Source organism: Thunnus albacares, chromosome 7 (genome assembly GCF_914725855.1).
Source record: "Thunnus albacares chromosome 7, fThuAlb1.1, whole genome shotgun sequence".
In the NCBI taxonomy this organism is placed as follows: domain Eukaryota; kingdom Metazoa; phylum Chordata; class Actinopteri; order Scombriformes; family Scombridae; genus Thunnus; species Thunnus albacares.
The window spans coordinates 25,231,597-25,250,659 of NC_058112.1; the positions used below are offsets into that span (position 1 = coordinate 25,231,597).

Genomic DNA, 19,063 nt, shown 5'->3' on the forward strand with positions numbered 1-19,063 from the left:
ACGGCCTAAATGAGGGAAGTTGTGTTATTTTTAACAACCTTTAAACCTACAGGATGTTAAAGTGTAACATGTGTTTATAAAATGTTATGTTTTAATGATTATTTACAAATAATTAATAACCGAATGGGAATCAATCAATAATTCTGTGAGTTTTGATGCTGCAACCTCCCAAAACAAAATGAAACATTTTTAAATAATTAATTACAGGCAAAGTGACATATATGTTGGTTTGTGAAAGTGTTGTTTTCCGTTTCCAGGTGACTTCATGATTGGACACGTGCGACAGCATCATTATTACATCTTGATGAGGAGATGAACCAGATGAGACCAGCCCTTTTGGAGGGGCTGTTGATAAGTGCTGTCAAAAGTGCTGCGTTGCAAAACATGTTGACTTGCCCGCCTCACAGTGAGTATATGGCACATCAAAGCAACACATAAGTGAAGCTGTTGAAGTTGTCTAGCACCATGCTAACTTTCAGTCAGTAAACACGCCTCGTGAGGAGGCAATCAGAAGAAAATGTCATCTAATGGGCTGACAGCGAATCAAAGGAAGCCCTGAGAGGCAACAGCAAGCTTAAAGCTAACTCGTTATCAGCCCAGACAATTACTGACATTAGTCAAAACAGGGAGCTGAAAAATCTGAGGCCTTTGTTCTGCATTTGATAGTGAAGTCTACAGTTTCAGCTTCACTTTATAGTGATCATCAGTGGATGAGAGGATGCAATGCTGTTGGGACTGTTTATCCATGGATGCTGGTATAATTTTAGCAATTTACATGGTGATGTGATTAAAAAAAAAAAAAAAAAAAATCTTCTCTCAATGATCATCAAGAGATAAATATCCATGAATATTAACAATAATTGATTTTAAAAATGACTGTTTCACAAAGCAAGTATAGACTGTTGTTGAGGATCAATAATGCACAGCATGTATTTCAAGGTATTAAGGTATTTTTCACTGTCCTCATATAAATTTCATTGCTTTTATGTCAATAACTACATAAAACACTAAATAAACATTCAAAATGGCATTTTGCAGCAGTGTTACGAGGACTCTGTATTGTACTCATGTCTAATGGGAATAGATTTTGTAGATCTATTTACAAAGTTCACTCTTATTTTTAATCCTACTGAACGGAAATGATCTGAACTGTAATGGAAACCTGAATGTATTCACTGGTTTATGTTGTGTTGAGTATAACATTCAATACATAATATTGAACAACCAAATACCGTCAATTATTCTACCACTGTCAAAAATATGGAAAATGTTTTAATGTGATATGTCGGGCTTATTGTTCAACATTGGCTGTATTTATCTCACTAAGCATCGGCAGTGTATTATGCATTAACATTCAATAAAGCCAAATAATACATTTAATTTATTCAAGTTTATTTATGTGTATCATATCAGCTCGATTTCACAGGTCCAAACATAACACCACAACAAGTGTATTTACTCAAGGAATTTATTCTTTTTCTTTGTAAAAATCTCAAATACTAAACAAACTAAACCAGTCTAACAGGTAAAACCACACCAGATTAGTGGCAGTGTGTCTATAAGTATACTGGTGCATAACATTTAAATTTAGCCTGTATACTGAATTGGATTTAAAGACAACAATGTTATTTATCAATGTCATTTATGGCAGGTCTCATTATGATAAATTAAGCATTAAACATATATTTATTACAGATTAATAACTTACATTGTACAGATAAACACATTTTTTATAAATACAGACTGGTGTATGTACTCAGCAACTATTCTGAAGCCTCCTTCTAAAGCCACAAACTTTTATAAAAGAGGAATGTTTGGAACGATCAAGTTACACACAGTGAAACAGGAAAACACACATACAGTAAAGACATACTGACATAATAAGAATTAGAAATAAAACCCACTTCAGCAGGTTGAATCTTTCTTTGTACAGAGAAAACAGAGAGGAGCCACAAATGTTCAAATATTTCAATGACACACACACAACATCTCCATCTTTGATGTAACGTGTGATTCACCACCTCTATACTTTATTCTATTACTTTTAGGCGATTACAGCAAATACACAAAACATTCATTTTCTACATTATTACATATATTTCTGTGGATTACTTTGGCCTTTGGAAAACCGGTATATATTACTAAAACACATGAAGGGGCTGGATTTGTTTGTACTTTTGAATGTGTACATTCATATATATCACCTGGCTTTTGACTTTGATGCATGTCATGATGCCTTGGAAAGGGATCCTTTAAAAAAAAGAGATTATGCTATTAATATCTGAGTAAAAGAAATTATGAAATGTATAGATTCAAAAGTGAATAAACTGTAAAGTTACATTTAAAGCTCATAAATAACTGACAGAACATTTTTTTCATCTCTTTGAAATATTAATTTGAATTTCTGAAAAATTCTCAGTCGCTCAATTTTGATGTGAATCTGATCAAATATTTTGCAGACAACACATACAAAAGATTAAACATAAAGTCACAATGATACTGTAAGTAAACTGTGATCTACATCCCTGAATGTTCAACGAAGGCATGCTTGACTGCCTCGTAGCTGATTATTTTTAATCTGTGAAGAAGTCATTCGAGGTCAAACAAGTGATCTTTGTCGTTTTCAGTCATGTCGAGCTGCAGACCGGCCGGGTTTACAGTCGGCATCAGAGATTCTTGGTCATTCAGATTCAGTGCTTTGTCTTTAAGGAAAGGAGACCTGCAAGAGATGATACACAGAGACGTTCTGAACATTTACTGCAGTGCATTATATTCAGCAACAATTGAACAAATTTTTGGAGTTCACATCCACAAAAAACTCACTGCTGGACTCGTGCAGAGGAGTCTGTGCTGTTGCTATCTGGTGTTCTGTTCTCCTGTACTTGACTCCTTGAGTTTCTGCTTGCACACTCCTTGAATCCTGGCAGTGACGCTTCTGCGAGTGCCGTCTACAAAGAAGATTGATCAAAAATCAAACCGTGACCTCGACTAGTTCCTCTAATCACAAAACAGCCGCTGAAGTTTATTAAAAGCAGCGTTGAAACACTGTTCTCTCACCTGTAAGCTAGCGTTCAGAACGGCACCAAAAGCGAGGCTGGAGGAAACATTTTTCATCAGTGACGGACTCCTGCAGAGTAACAAAGGTAACAGAATTTCAAAATGCACACAATACATGTCTAATTCATCCCAAGCAAATCAATACTTGTATATATTCCATAAAACACAGCATGGAAGACAGTGATAGTTTGAGGGAAGGTCAGTTTTGATGACAAATAATTCATTTGAATTAATTATCAGGAAAGAACCTTGTACAAGAGCCTTGAAACAGTTTCCATAATGATTCCACTCATGTATTACCATGCAATCACTGATGCCTATGATGAAGAAGCAAACATGTCGAATACTGTAGATGCAATATGGAACCAATTTTACTTGACGGGACTTCACACAAGACTATATTGTACATTTTGTCCATTTTAGCCTTGACGAAAACACTGTGGTGCCAATATATGTGTCTGCTTGCATTATTAAAAACTGAAAATCAATGCCTGCTACTGTCTTTTCTCCCCTGTGAACTGTACCCAAAAAAATACCCATACCATTTCTTGAAGATCCTAAAAAAATCTTAATTTTTGTCAATTAATGTCTAAGAATATTAAAAGTATTGCATTTGATTTGGGGCAGATAAAATCTAAAATAGCCTATTTGTTCAGTCTGTGTATTGTTTTTTTTTCTTAATCTCTCATAATAATTACATTTTTGTTTATGATTCACATCATAAACCAGTAGAAGAGAAATAGGCCAGAGTCTAGGTAGTTATGAGGGCTGAAGTAAAGATAGGAAAGCATTTTTGCTTCAGTACTTTTTGCCCAAGAAATGAAACAGTGGTATGATTCCTCTTTTGGAGAGAGAAAGTCAGAAACTTTCATTTAATTTGAATTTACACCATCGCTGTGATAAACAAGAAGTCTTTCCGTCTACTGTACCCTGTGATCTTCTGGGATCTCCTCCTCTGGTATTCCACCTCATCCACCGTCCACACAGCGCCTTTCACATTCTCCACACGCACAAAGCACTTGTGCAGGCTCAGGTTGTGGCGCACAGCGTTCTGATCCAGAGAAAATCAGAGTGATGGAGATATTACTGAATACAAGCTGCACAAATCAGGTACGACACACACCGGGATCACGGGGTTAATTATCTGCGGGTGTGATACCTTCCAAGTGGCAGCGTTGCGTCTGAAATAGGCAAACGTCCGTGTGAACCAGTTGTATATCTCGTTGAGTGTGAGTTGCATGTCTGATGCTTCCATAATAGCCTGTAAATAGAGAGGAAACAAACTGTAGCGCATCACAGGATCAAATTGAAGCCCTACTTAATTGTAATCCAAAGAATGAAGGGAAAGATGCACATTCATCACACAATCAGAGGCAATACTATTACTTATACTTAAATACTTATTATACTTATACTTAAATACTTATTTAATTTATAATCCTATGAATCAACCAGTAGTCATCTGACTGACATGTATAGGATTCAAACGAATGAGCTCACAGGACAACATGAACATAGAAATTAAGATAGAGACGTCTTTCCTAGACAAGAAAGGCCTCCAACATCATTATCTCTGTACTCTGGGAACCAGCAAATACAAAATAGAGAAATGAGTAAAAGGTCACAAAAAACAGACACTTCTATCTAAATTATAGGATAAAGCTGGTGCTGTTTATCCAGAATTATCCTATATTTTTCTTATTGTCAACAAATCCCATGAAAAGACTAAAACCAACAATGAACTGATCTTAATAACAAGTAGCTTCTGCTATCTTATTCCTCTGTGCCATAGACCTCCATTGTTGTCCAAAAAATATTTTTAAAAAATGCATAATTGAGCTACACCGTTGTAAGGGGTGACATGTTCTTTAATTAGATGAGCATGGCCACTTTAATTCATTTTGATTCAGTCCCATCTACACTTTACACCTGCTGTAGATACTCAGTAGAGCACCAAATGTGTGTTGATCTGCAGCAATCGTTCCCAACAAATGCACCATTTCCGCTTGTTTGAGTAACATTTGCTAAAAACTACGGTGCCCAACTGTTTTAGGAAATAATTTAGCCTTTTTAAAAATGTAACCTGTTTTCAAGAATATCTGTCTGCCGGTGAAACCACAGACATGGTAGAGAAGTCTTGAAGTATCGAGAGACAGACTAAACTATCTATAAAAATATAGAACAATGAATGTCAGCTTCATTCTTTAAGCACTAAGTCTACAAAATAATATAAATATACACTCAAATTACACATGCAATATTGCACACACACATACTTTTAATCCAAGTCATAGATTGTACCTGTCTTATCAGTGTCGCATAGGTAAAAGGTGGTCTGATATCAGTGTTCTTGTAGAGCTCATATTCATTTTCTGGATCAAGGGGGAAAAAAAGAAAGAGTGAAAACTCAAGTTGAAACAGAAAATGTGCAATGAACTGTATTTCTTCTGTGTGAACATAATGTAAATGTTACCACAGTATTTGGTTTACCTGAAGACAGAGAGTAGATCAAAGGTTGATGACGATGCCTTATGGCCCCAGCACATGATGTATGAGTGGGCGACTCTTCTTCACACCCCTGGGACGGAGTGCCGACAGAGGCCAGAGGTTGAGGGGAGACCTGCGCCGAGTCTGACGGGCTCAGCGAGGGCAGGTTGTCGGTGACGGAGACTGAGCTGAGCTGAGTGCACGACAACAGGGAGACGATACAAGTTAACAAAGGAACGAGTGGAATGAAAAGACTGACAGAGAAACAAAACAGAGAGGGAGAATTTCAACAGAGTGTAACAGAGCGATTTGATCCGCCTCTTCAGAGGTGATTCCACTAATACCGCGAGAAGAAGGAAGCCAATTATTGTTAATTATAGGGTGAAATTGTTTGGTGAGTGTTGTGATTATGGTGCAATATTTGCAAGATTAACAAATGATTAGCTTCCACATTATCAGAGCATGTCTGCTGTCTGAAAACACAACAGCAGCCATCTGGTGCCAACAGCTGGGCGCCGAAAGGAAAGGAAGTGCTCAGGACTAAGGATTACGCCTTAGAGATGTCCACAAAGGAACAGTGAAAAAGTCATTTGAGAGTTACAGCAAAATGGTAAAACTTTTTCAAGGCATTCGTTTGTGATCCAATCTGGCATCATCTCTCAGAGAAGGTTCAAATGTTTTGACCTGCACCTCGTGCTAGCGTGCCTCTAAGCCATGCTTTTTTGTTTTTAAGGAAATGCCATCATATTTTTGCAACTCATCCAACTGTAAATGTTTGCCAGGTCACAGTGCTAAACTCCAATTACAAGCTGGGCGGCATCTTTATCAGTGCACACACTGCAGGATGGAGAAGATGAGGCTGCAGCCAGGCAAGTGTTATTTTCACTCCCCATCACATATTACATGGAGTTTTGCTTACAGCTCCGAAAACACCGCACAGTTTTACGGTTCATTTAGTCTGACTCTGTTGTTCACACAGCTATTACTGCACACTATCTACCTGTAGACAGCGTGGGTCAGCAGCCGTATCAGATTGTGATACGGTTAATGTCGGTGACTGTAGACTCGCGGGTGCAGAGAGCGACTGAGCTTCTAAAGATGGCAGATGCAGGTGAGCCATCATCGCTCGCAGACGCTCCCGTTCTTTGCAGAGCTGTAAAGAGGAGATGAAGGGAGAGGAGACGCTTCAGAGTGGACGGTCGCATCAAAATCACTGAACACGTTTTTATTGAAATGGAAGGCTGTGAACCAGACACATTTTGTAGTACAATTTCCTGCTGTGTCAAACATCAGGAAGGAAGCGGTAGTGATTGAACATTACATGAATATTTACCATGAGAAAAAAAAAGTTGTTTAGATCCTAAAATATTGAAAAACTGAGGGGAAAAGATTCGAGTATTGCAGACTAATACTGCTTTTGTAGAAATGTCAGTGGAGATATTTTTTTAAATCAATATAAATCTGACAATGTAACTTAATAAACCGTCTCAAACATCAGGTTTAAATAGCTACTAGCACAGATCCAAACAGCAGTTCTAACCTCACTGTGATTGGTCATCTTTACAGGACACATGCATACCTGAAGGTCGAGTTGCTGAACCACCTGCATCTGGACTCTGCACTGGGCTGTACTTCTGTCATCCAGAGTGTGCTCACTGCCTATGTGCCTGAAACACACACACACACACACACACACACACACACACACACACACACACACACACGGGAGCTTTAAAGGAAATCTCTACAGAAAATCTCTCCTTTGAGTATCAAATACTCGTCACTGAAAAGTTTGTATTTTTTCTCCTTCACAGAGGATGACAGCCAGTAATCAGTGGATTCCAGTGGTGACCCAGACACAGATCTATCTTCTTATTATCTTCTTATTATTTACTCACACATCTATCTTCTTATTATTTATTGTATCCACAAGAAATAAATTAGAAGATAGATCTGTGAGTGCCGTGGGTGTTTTGTTTGTTTTATCCTTGCCACAACCATGCACCCGATCACACCGCTAATTTTTACTAGGATCATCAAACTTGACTTGAACCACTCACGCACTAATTAATTCAACGACCTCTTGGCGAACGTTTGAAACATTCTGAACATATCAAGAGCAGAGAAGCGGACTGTGCTGAGGGAGTGATCGGAGAAGTTTTTATTGGTGTTTTTGATGATCCAAGCTGATGTTTTAGTCCCAGTTTTTGCCTCTGATTTCTTTTCCTTAAATTCAAATGACAGATAGGCATCAGTTTTCCTGAAAGATAAATTCCCAGTGATCTTTGGTTGTTTAACAACACTTGCCAATGTCTTGAAAGTTTTTCCAGAATCATCAAAGACTCGTCTGTCCATGTGGATAAAATAATATTCCATTCGCTGCACGATAAATAAGATTTGTAACCCGTTTCCCAGATTACGACCCTATTTTCTAAACCAATTTAAACGTTTTACCATCATTTATATTTGTGTATACACATAACCTTTCATGACATTATCACATAATGTGTTTATATTTTCCCTGTGTTGTCTAAAATGAGTTTGGTGAAATTAGAAAGTCTCAATTTGACAATACTTTTCATATGGTGAGAAAAAAATCCTTTATGATTCTGGAAATTCCTTCAAAACAGCGATAAGAGTTGTTAAATAACCTTTTGGGTTTTTTTTCAAATACAAGCTGATACTAGTTCTGATTCCAAGGTAATGATAATACATGAGAGGCACCATCAGGGCCTTGAAACATTTCAGAGCCACTTTCAAGCCTCCAGGTGAGTATGTGGTGCTGAATAGATAGACTTTCAGTGGAGTACACTTCTGAATCATAAACAGAAAGGTGCAAAAAGTCAGAGAAATATCAAAAGTGAACTGTATGAGGATGAAGTTAAAACCTACTTTATAAACTGGCTGAAGTTTTCACAGACTGACTCACATCCAGGCCAGTTACACACCCCGTGACTGTAGAGAACATGCGTGGCGGCACGATCAGCTTTAACAGCACTAGATGAGAAGGAAGAGAAGAAGAAGGGAAGTACTGTCATGATTAAAAACCACATCAGCCAGTCAACACCAACAAAACGAGAGCAAAACAGCAATAAAACAGATATAAGAGAGCTTTCTTTTCTTCTCAGGTAGCAGAAAAATGACAGAGAGAGGTGGAGGGGAGCACGGAAAAACAAATGGAAAACTATTTACTTTTGATTTGGGACATGTAGTCATGTAAACTTTTTTTTTTCTTTGCTGAGCTACTTCAGGTGGTGGAATACAAAGCAAACAAACAAAACAAAATATATCGTCCCAAGGGGAATTAAAAGCAATGTGTCGCTGCAAAAGCAAACACCTCCCCACCTGCACCTTGAGAGAAAGAAAATGATGACAAGTCTTTGATGTTTTACAAAAAGGCAGCATCATCTGAGCTCTCGTGATTTATCTACAGCATGAAAACAAAAATTATACCATTCTGCCCTGCGAGGAGAGGCAGACTGCTGGTCAGCGGTCTGCCTCCCTGTGACTTTAGTTGGCTTAATGTTGTTAGCAGAAGAGTTCTGATTGGTCTTCAGTGTGGTTTTATCCTCTGTTATTCCGTTTGTCAGCTCTCTCCATATCTGCTGCATCTCTGCGGGGCTTAAACCAGCTAAAAGAAGAAGAAAAAAAAAACAACAACATACAGAATAACGTCAATTTCTGATATATGATTAGGGAATGTATCATTAATTATTCATAAATGATACATTAGAGGCAGACATGTGCATGTAGTTAAGAGTGGTATCTTTTTCCAGAATTATTATATTTTACTGCCCCACATTCACAGACTTACTCATTTTCACCTCAGATTTTGAGAGCAACTCCTGAATTATCCCAGCTAAAATATTTCTGCTTTTAGGTTTCATTTTCATCATTGTCTCCTTTTAGTGAGGTGCAGTTATATAGCTGAAAGTTAAATCATCGAGAAACAGATCTTCTTGTGTGGAGGTCTCGGTGACTAGGTACGTTGCGTGAGAATTGTCTATTTTCTTGTAACTTTTACTGACTGATTCAATCTGAACTTTGCGAAATTACAGCTGGCATCACTATTGCTTTCCACAGATGCTGCTCCAAAGAGGGAGGAAAAGTGAAATTCTTGTAATTCATGACAGGAGGAGTGACCTGGAGAGAGGGCGGGGGAGGACAGGACCGGTCTCTGCACCCGGAGGAGCTGCTGCTGCTGCTGCTGCTGCTGCTGCTGCTGCTGGATTTGGAGGAGCTGCTGGAAAACAAGCTGCTGTGCGGGGAGCTGGAGGACAAAGAAAGAAAAGAAAACATCTCACAGCAAAGTGAGGTTGTATTTATGTGACATATTTTCGACTCCGCATAGAGTGGAGCATAGCCAGTGAATTTAATATCTGGAGTTTTTTTTAGTTGTGTGGGCTTTGATCCCAGCCTTTTAAGACCAAAAACATTTCAAGCCACAGTATATCACATTATAAAGATGACCAAACCAATCACGACTGAGATTTTGTCAGTTATCCAGCTTTTTAAAAAGTACAAAATCCTTCGACAATTATTTCACCAGGTGCTGAGATTTCTGACTGTCTCCGATCCAAAACAAAAAAACTCACCACCAAATCCGTCTCAGCTAGAAAGCCATGTTTCCAAACCACAAAAGCATATAAACATGTTATCACCTCATTATGTCGAACCTCCTGTTGAATTTTTTCAGTTGCCCGCAGATGTTGATGAAAGTTAGAGATGACTTATCAGTCTTCACATTTTTTTTACTGATCTTCAACATCAGCCTTCCCCAAAATGGATATTAAAGCTGCTACGATTAGTCATTTATCAATCAGTCGCCAACTATTAAATTCATCGCCATCTATTTTGATGATCGATTAATCGTTTGGGGTCATTTTTTAAGAGGAAAATTTCCAAATTCTCTGGTTACAGCCTCTCAAATGTAATTATTTTGTGGTTTCTTTAGTCTTCTATGACAGTAAACTGAATATCTTTGGGTTGTGGACCGATGGTTGAAACAAACCAGGACATTTGAGGATATTACTTTGGGATTTGGAAAACAGTGATTGAGATTTTTCATCATTTTCTGACATTTTATGGACCAAACAACTAATCAATTAATCAAGAAAATAATCAACAGATTAATTGATAGTGAAAATAATCATTAGTTGCAGCCCTAATGTATATATAAAATGTTAGGCCAAGATCTTAATTTACAAAAGGAAAATAAGAGGAAGACAACAATAACCACCTACCTCTTTGCCTTTCTTGCCTGGCTGCTGTTGAAGCAGCTGCAGGTGGATCTGTTGTTGTTGCTTCTTGTAAAACTCTTTAAGATGTTGCTGGAGAAATGGTGATGGTGATTAGTCATGTACACTTACACATGTAGAAAAAAAATGACTCTCAAACAAATTCCAGCAAAATTGGTTAAACGGTAGAATACATTAAAAACTTGAATTATAATTTCAAATATTTTATAGATTCAGTGTCACATTTCTTTAAAGAAGTTCTGCACACAAGCATATTTTTTTCTTTTGTTGAAAGTGAGGTAATTTGAGGTATCCGGCACAATTTCACCATTATTTAAGATGGGACACAATTGAAAGAATGACAAGAGATTTCATTTACAGAGGTAGTTTTAGAATAATCCTGTAGTCAGAAGTAAGCTAAGCTGAGAGGTATATTAGAAAAAATCATAAATGCTACATTAGAGGCAGCAATTAAATAAAACAATGAAGTGATTTTTTTTTTCCATTGACCTTCTTGTTATTTGTATTGGAAGGTCAGCAGACTAGCTAACAAGCTAAGTTAATAAGCTTACACTTATATCATTAAATTGAACTTGGAAGGTCAGTTAGGATACATAGCTAAAGTTAATGTTAACTAAAATATGTATGAGTGTTTTGCTTTTGTTTAGTTTTACTTTTTTGACTAGTAAATTAAATGGTCTTGATAACTATGAGCTAACGTTAGTATCACTAATGTTAGTCTGAAATAATAATACAATAACCTTTATTTATATAACATTAGCACTTTTCAAAAACAAGTTTACAAACTGCTTCACAGACATAAAAACAGAAAATACTAAAATTAATGATAATTAAAAGCCATTTTATAAAAAAAATGAAGGTTTGGTGTTAGCTAGCTGTTATGCTAACTAGCTCATGTTAGCAAGAACCAAAATCCAAGTTTGTTTTGATTAGTTAGATATTTTTGCAGTTATTTTACTAGATTGGCTATACCTATCTCAAATGTGAACTTAAAGGTTAGCCGGCTAAAATGAATGTCAGACAATATTGTAGTATTGTATTTTTTTTTTTTTTTCAGTTAGCTAATTAGTTTGCCTTAATAGACTTGGTAACAAACTAGTTTAAAATTATTGCTATAATCTAATTCAGTATTGTTTGAACTTGGATGGTCAGTTAAGATAACTAATTAACTGAAAGTAACTTGTTTATCTCAGTTTTGGTAGGTTAGTTTATTTACCTCCTAAACTGGTTAACTAGCCAACCAAAACACTTAAGGTAAGTATTATTATTATTAGTGCCTGTAGTCGTGTTAGCATTGTATAAATACCTGCTGGAGCAGAAGGGCTTGTTGCTTCTGGTGGATCAGAGCCTGCAGCTGGTTGGGGGACAGAAGCTGCTGCATCTGCTGAGGAGCCATCATTGCAAGGAAGACCTTCAGAATGAAGAAGAGGAGGGATAAAATGATGCAGGACTACAGTCTACAGAGTGGAGGCAAAAGGACGAACTAGTGAGAGAGGAGGCAAGTGTCAGGTGTTAAACAATAATAACTAGTAGTGGACTCAGGCCAGGGGTGAACAAATAAAAAGGGCACCTGATACATTCAGTTGGCCCTTGTCAGCAGAGAACAACGATGCATGTTTGGTAAAAGGGCCCAATTTAAGATTTATATTTTATAGGGTGTTTCAGAATATAAGGTAACAATTTATTTATTTATTTAACAAACATTCCTTTAATCAAATACAGGGAATGGGTTTTAAATGTTTATTTCTCCCATTGCATCTGTGGTAAACACATGGAACTATTAACATTTTGAGAATTAGCTGTTTTTAGCAGTCTTGTAGAGAAAGCGAGAAGCAAGATTGGTGAAATAAAAGGAGAATTCTTTTGGCCATGAGTTTGTAAATGTTAACAGCCTCATTATGGTCATCTGGGATGCTCCTCAGCTTCAATTTGGAGAATGATCGCTCAACTGAGGCAGTTGTCTCTGGCAATGTAGCATTTATTTTGAGGTTTTGTCAGCTTTGGGAAGAATTGCCCACATCATTTTCTTTAGGGCACTTAAGCATAGCTTGGACATTGCTGGTAGGGAGAGCATAGGAAAAGTGGGACACCCTAAGTTCAGTGACAATACTGTCTTCCTCCATGTCAAAGAATTGGCATCCTTGAAAGACTTGGCAGGTCTATTTAATTTATCATGCCTTTCCAGTTACTTGGGGTGGTGAGGCACTGACATCCCTCTTGCCTTTGTCATGTATGTTTTTACCCCTACCAAGAAAGTTATGTTTTCACTCCTCTCTGCTTGTTTGTCTGTTAACAGGGTTAATCAAATCATTATCTTCCAGACTTCATATCAGTTTTATGACAGGATACATTTTAAAAACATTTTAACATGCCTAGGCAGAGGTTTAAGTTCTACTGGGCATCCCAACTTAATGGCTTATGTATCTCCTCTCATCTCCTCTCTTGCTGCCTCTAGCTGCATTTTGCAGATCCCTTCTTGTCGTCAGTTTTCTGTCTATTCTTGGCATTCTGCAATTATGCCCATGAGCATGATTTGTGACATCACAAATAGTTTGGAAGCCAATCCTGATCCAATATTCTTCTTATACAAGTGTGATGTGGAAACTTGAAGCCTCCAATGCACAAACACTGAGAAAGGACTTTACAGCGAAGTAGGAGACATCTTGTTTCTAGCAGGAAAACATTAGAAATTACATATATTTACATATTCTTAGAGTCTGGAATTTATAATGAGAAAGAAGGACGAGATGTAATTTTTAGGATTTTTACAGGATAATTGAACTTTTTTGATGGAAAAACCATATCAGACACAAGTTATTATTCAAAGAAGAGTATTCTATATACATTATGTCTGGAGGGGATCTGTAAAGATTTTACCACACCACAAGACTGATTTCCAGTTCGTATATATTTAGTATAGAAATGCTAAGTATGTATCTAGCTAGACAGCTACTATTACTCCCCCCACCCCCCACCTCCCGAGTTCACCAGTCGGTAATAACCATTGAATGGGAATCAACCTTTTGTGGACATCATCGTGCTAGATTGTGTCATTGACCCTAAATGAGATGGGAGATAGGCTGACCAGTTAATTAGCAGCACAATTACATGCTTGTTGTGACTCCTAATAGAAGTGTATGGGTATTAATAAAGGCAAACACTCACAGAATAATAACCGATCTGGACTGTTACTGATTGAGAGACAAATAACAGAGTGGTCCTTCTTTTGTATTCAAACAGAGGCAGCAGCGATTGTCATGGCTGAATTAAGAAACAACAAAAGCCTCTTAACAAATTCAACACACTGTATTACAAACACTACTAAAAAGTAATACTTGTGCAATTGATTATTGGGAAACATGCAATTTATTTCTTGCTTGTCTGAAAAATAAATTGTCGCCTGGAGTTTGTGAGAAAATCAAGCTACTACACAAAATTTTTAAAGTTGTGCTAAGTCTTAAATGTCAATCGCTGGGATGTGCAAAGATGTGACCTTGTGTTCTTCATGAGTTTCAGTGAAGCCTTGACGTCTATGTTGGAGTAATATCTTAGCAGCTCGCAGGATGTAATGAAAGAAGAACACACCAGGGACCTCGAGTTTGTCATTTGTCATCAGTCTTATGTGATAAAACCTCTGCTGTTTCCACTGCATTGATAAGCTATAATGTTAAGAAAATGAAGAATTCCTGCTTTGGTACAACCAGTGTAATGATCTCTATTTGCATGCTATATGCATGTGTGAATTAGTGTTACATAGTACTAAAATGATTAGTCGATTGATGAAAATGTATCAGATATTTTATTGGCTTGAAGAATTTATTCATCAAGAAAAAAAAGCAAAACATGCACCGGTTCTAGCTTCTCAAATGTAAGGATTTGCTTCTTTATCTTTGCAAATTGAATATATTTGATGTTTATCTTTTGGATTTTGTTAGTTAACAAAAAAAGGACCTTGAAGACTAAATTGTGATGGACAGTTATCACAATTTATTGACAATTTTTAGACTATAAAAATAATTAATTAACCACAAAAAAATAAATAGATTAATTAATGAAAATACTTGCTAGTTGCAGTCCTTGTCTTAAACTTTTTGTGTCTTTCCTCAATCTGCTTTTGTGTCAGATTATAAAAGCGGCATCAACATCAACACTACCGCTGGCTTCATTATCATGCTTTATAAATCACTGGGTGGTGTGTGGGTTGGATGCTGCAGTCAAAGGAAATACATTACAGATGGAGGCCCCACTCCTTTATTATGCAAGAAAACCAATCCTAAATGTAAATAGTTTTCATTTGTAATATTTCTAAAAATTTGCAGGTTGAAAAACGTTCACACACAAGCCATTATTATGTTTTGAAGACTGTAAACACACTCTAGCTGCTAGGTAACGATGCAACGGTGTCGTTATGACATCGTGACTTACTATAGTCAGCTGAAAATTACATAAAAATAACATCTTCAAAAATTCAGCTCACAGAGTTGTAGGGCTAGCAGACCTTTTACTATGGACAGTGCCAATGTTTTCAGTTGTTAAAATTCTGCAGGCTCACAAGTTGAGGGCCACAACAAGTACTGTATTTGAAAACGAATTAAGAGAAAAGAGCAGAGCAAAATTGACAAGATGAGCAAACAGACTGAAGGAAGGAGTGGCGACCAGACGTTCATTATCTGGGTTGTTTCATTGATCCCTTAGATAAAATTTCCCAGGGATGGAATCGTTACAGACAACCATAAAATTATGTTGGGCCATGCTTATTTGCCTTTCACTTGCATCTGTTTGGCCTAGGTCTGTGGACAATTATTCCTCCCTGGCCCTGACTCACAAACTAATAATGAAGGGCAAACAGAGTTCTGTGTGTCAACTCCCAACTCGGATCAGACCTCATATGAAATCCCCGCCACTGTCAACAGAGCTGCAGACTCTGGGTTTGGTGTCCTGTCAGAGGACGTCCAATATGGAGTTGACATGCAGTATTTCTCTTGACATCTGTTTGCCTAAGACTGTTCTATTTCCCGCTTATGAAGAGGAGAAGGAAGAGACGAAGGAAGAAGAAGAGGATGAGGGGGAGGACGAGGAGGAGGAAGAGGATGAAGATACCTGTTTATGGTGGAGACTCTGCCAGTTTCCTCTGCTCACTTCACTGCAGGAGTCCCCATTAGCTACACTCTCTCCTGCAACGTTGTCTGTGTGACTGATGAGGCTGCTGGCTGGGGTTTGACGGGCTGCCGTGGGACTGAGAGGAGACTCAGGCATTCCAGCACAGGTGCTAAAAGAAAACAGTCAACACTAAATAAGCTGTAAGACAAGTACGGTAGAAAAGTACAGTATGCACTTGAGCATCACTGCTAAATTTCCCCTTCTTGTAGCTTTGCTTTAAAAACATGGCCGGAAAGAAAACTAATTCATTATGAATTTTGAAACAGCAGAAGAAATTGGCTAATGAGTCATGCCAAGAGAAAGACAAAGACATTCCTTTCCATAAAAAGACATTTATTTTCACAACAAATATAAAGAATGCAAGGTTATGAATATAAATAAATACTGCAGAAACAATTTGACTGAACCACAGACTAGATAAAGTTAGTAAATCTTTGATTTCCATGTAAGAAATGAAATGCATGTGAACAGAAACAGAAAATAAAGAATAAGTATTTTAGGATATTAAATGAACAAATTGAACAAATCAACAAAATTAGCCAAAAATGCTAATTTCTTTACATTAACATCATCTAGACCTTTGCACAAATGAAAACATTATGTTATATATGCTCTTAAATAACAGCATCCTCAACAAAGGTTTTTGTTTTTGTTACGTTATTAACAAACAGACATGTATATGACAATTACTGTACAGTTTCACTTTTATAATTTCAGAAGATTACAACTCAAATCACTCATATTTGACACAGAATAGAGTCAGTAAATTTATCTGTGACTTCTTATGTGACGGATATAGAAATCCACGACAGCTTGCATGGAGTTTTCAAAGTCAACTTTTATCTATAAATAAATTATTTATCTATATCTGAACTTCTCGCGGCACTGCATAAAATTGAGAGAGAGAGAAAGAGACTCTAAACATACACAGAAAGAGTGAAAAATACAAACCAATTACTCCTAAAATGTAGAACCCAAGTATTAACTTTCCTAAAAACTGATGGCACAGTCATATTCAAAAGCTCTCTGATGCCTAAAGTCTTTCTTTGTATCAGGATAGCATTAAACCTACTTACTGTTCAGGTGAATAGTCAATTCAGAGCAGCCAGGCAGTGTTGATGTCTCCAAGTCATGCAGTTTGGCGTGAGGATGGGAGAGAACTGATGGAGTTATGTGTCTACTTGTGGGGGAGGAGTTACAGTGTCAGTCAATAGATTGTGAGAATAGCAGTTGATTACAGGGGTGTGAAAAAGAAGAAAAAATAGTTACCAAATTAGCTAGAGCTTCAGATCGTTTCTATTTTAGGCTCAAAATGGTTTAAAAGTAACAGTGCATACGTGGTGAGTGTCTCCACATTTGTAGTGAGCATAGTTTTTTCTGCATTTGTAATATATGAATCAATAAACATAACATCCACATTATAATAATGTAAATATATATATATATATATATATATTAATAGACAAAAGATGATTTTGTTCTTTCCATTTCCAGTTACCTTTTTTTTTGCAGTAAGAATGCTTTTTTTGGCACTTTTTTGTTGATATTCATAGATATACATAATCCAGTTTAAAACTAAAGAAAACAGAAGGAGGTTTAAAAAAAACAAAATGCTGCAAAACAAGCATAATTTAATGTCCTTTATGATTAAAACAAAGGCTCCTCTTTGAGAAAAGACAAGTATGGTTGTCTGTGACTTTATTTAGAGATGCAGTTTCTGAGAGTTTTGAACAACAAAAAGAGCTCTGCAGCTACACAGCTGTCAAACTATTATCAAAGAGCTATTTACAGTGGTGTCTGCACTTTTATTTGAATAGCATATCAGTACATCTATTAAACACAAATAAAAGTGTTTTAATTTGGGCTGTTGATAAATGAAGTATACCCTAGAGTGTACAAGTCCAACACATAGACAAACAAATACCTGAAAATGACTCTAGGTTTGTTTAAGACATAAGAAATGTTATAAAGCCTCTTTGGTTTTGCGTTTTCTTCTTTTTTACAGCATCCCACTCTTGTCCTGGCTTCTTGTAATGTCAATTCTTTATTGCAACATAATGTGTTACATATGTGTATGTACATGATGAAGAAAGAGGATGGGGAACAAGATTAGACTGCCATATAATCAGGAGTTTAATTATGGTATAGTTTAGTTTAGAGCTGCAACGATTAGTTGATTAATCCATTAGTCAATCAACAGAAAATTAATTGCCACTAACTTTCATCACTGTTTAGAGTTTTTCTCTGATTCCAACTTCTCAAATATGAATATTTTCTGGTTTATTTAGTCTTCTATTATAGTAAACTATATATCTTTGGGTTGTGGACTGTTGGTTGGGACAAGAAGACATTTGAGGATTTGTCAACCAATCGATTAATCAAGAAAATACTCAATATATTAATCGATAATGAAAATAATCATTAGTTGCAACTCCTAGTTATATAAGAGGGCTATCAAGTTAAGGAACACAATCTCTTAATACATCCGTTAATATTTGTGCACATTCAACTGTTTGTTGTTATGGCATAAAAAATAAGAATTAGCATGGCATAGCTATGTTCACAACAAATAACAATAATTAAGTCCAAACATGATGATCAAATAAATCATTTTAAGTTATCACACAAAAAATGCCTCAAAGCAGGACAAACCATGAGAGCATTTCATGATTGAATTGTAGATATTGTTACTAAGGTAACTTTCTGCCACCTACTGGATTATTATTTACCTGCCCTTTAGTTATTATTGAAGGAAAAATGTACATTTGTTCTGTATATTCAGAAACATGCAAAACATGTCAGTAGTCTCCATCAGTGTTTCACTTTTCTTTGTAACAGTTCAAGGCAGTTCAGCTGTGCAATTAATAGCCGACTTTTAATAACTCTGGGATGACTGGAGACATACACCAGCACCTTGGGAAGCTGAGCAGTTGTAGTGGCGGTGTCATGAACCTGCTGTCATAAGACTCTCTCATGCCTTTCAGTATTAGGTCATGCGTCTCCCAACAGTGCGGCCTGGAGGTCAAGGATTGACTGCTGTGCCCTCTCCCAGCTATAGCTCTGCCATATGAGTCTGGTAGCCTCTCAGGAAAATAGTAACG

General features: G+C 36.8%; 1 protein-coding gene across 2 annotated transcripts; it reads right to left on the bottom strand.

Annotated features, from left to right (window-relative positions):
- Nucleotides 1-1,414: 1,414 nt before the first annotated feature.
- On the bottom strand, nt 1,415-17,430 carry LOC122986532 (forkhead box protein P2-like). Of its 2 annotated transcripts, none has more exons than XM_044357859.1 (15): nt 15,903-17,430; nt 12,109-12,213; nt 10,788-10,874; nt 9,688-9,814; nt 8,998-9,175; nt 8,437-8,541; nt 7,124-7,211; nt 6,545-6,697; nt 5,548-5,737; nt 5,359-5,429; nt 4,217-4,318; nt 3,987-4,108; nt 3,058-3,127; nt 2,824-2,948; nt 1,415-2,746 (listed from the first exon to the last, which is right to left on the bottom strand). In XM_044357859.1, the coding sequence occupies exons 1-15, from the start codon at nt 16,056-16,058 to the stop codon at nt 2,590-2,592; spliced, it is 1,836 nt and encodes a 611-aa protein (XP_044213794.1). In that variant the 5' UTR covers nt 16,059-17,430; the 3' UTR covers nt 1,415-2,589. The 2 variants fall into 2 exon arrangements, with proteins under 2 accessions (XP_044213794.1, XP_044213795.1); XM_044357860.1 differs by having other exon boundaries at nt 1,415-2,719; nt 15,903-17,427.
- Nucleotides 17,431-19,063: the final 1,633 nt, after the last annotated feature.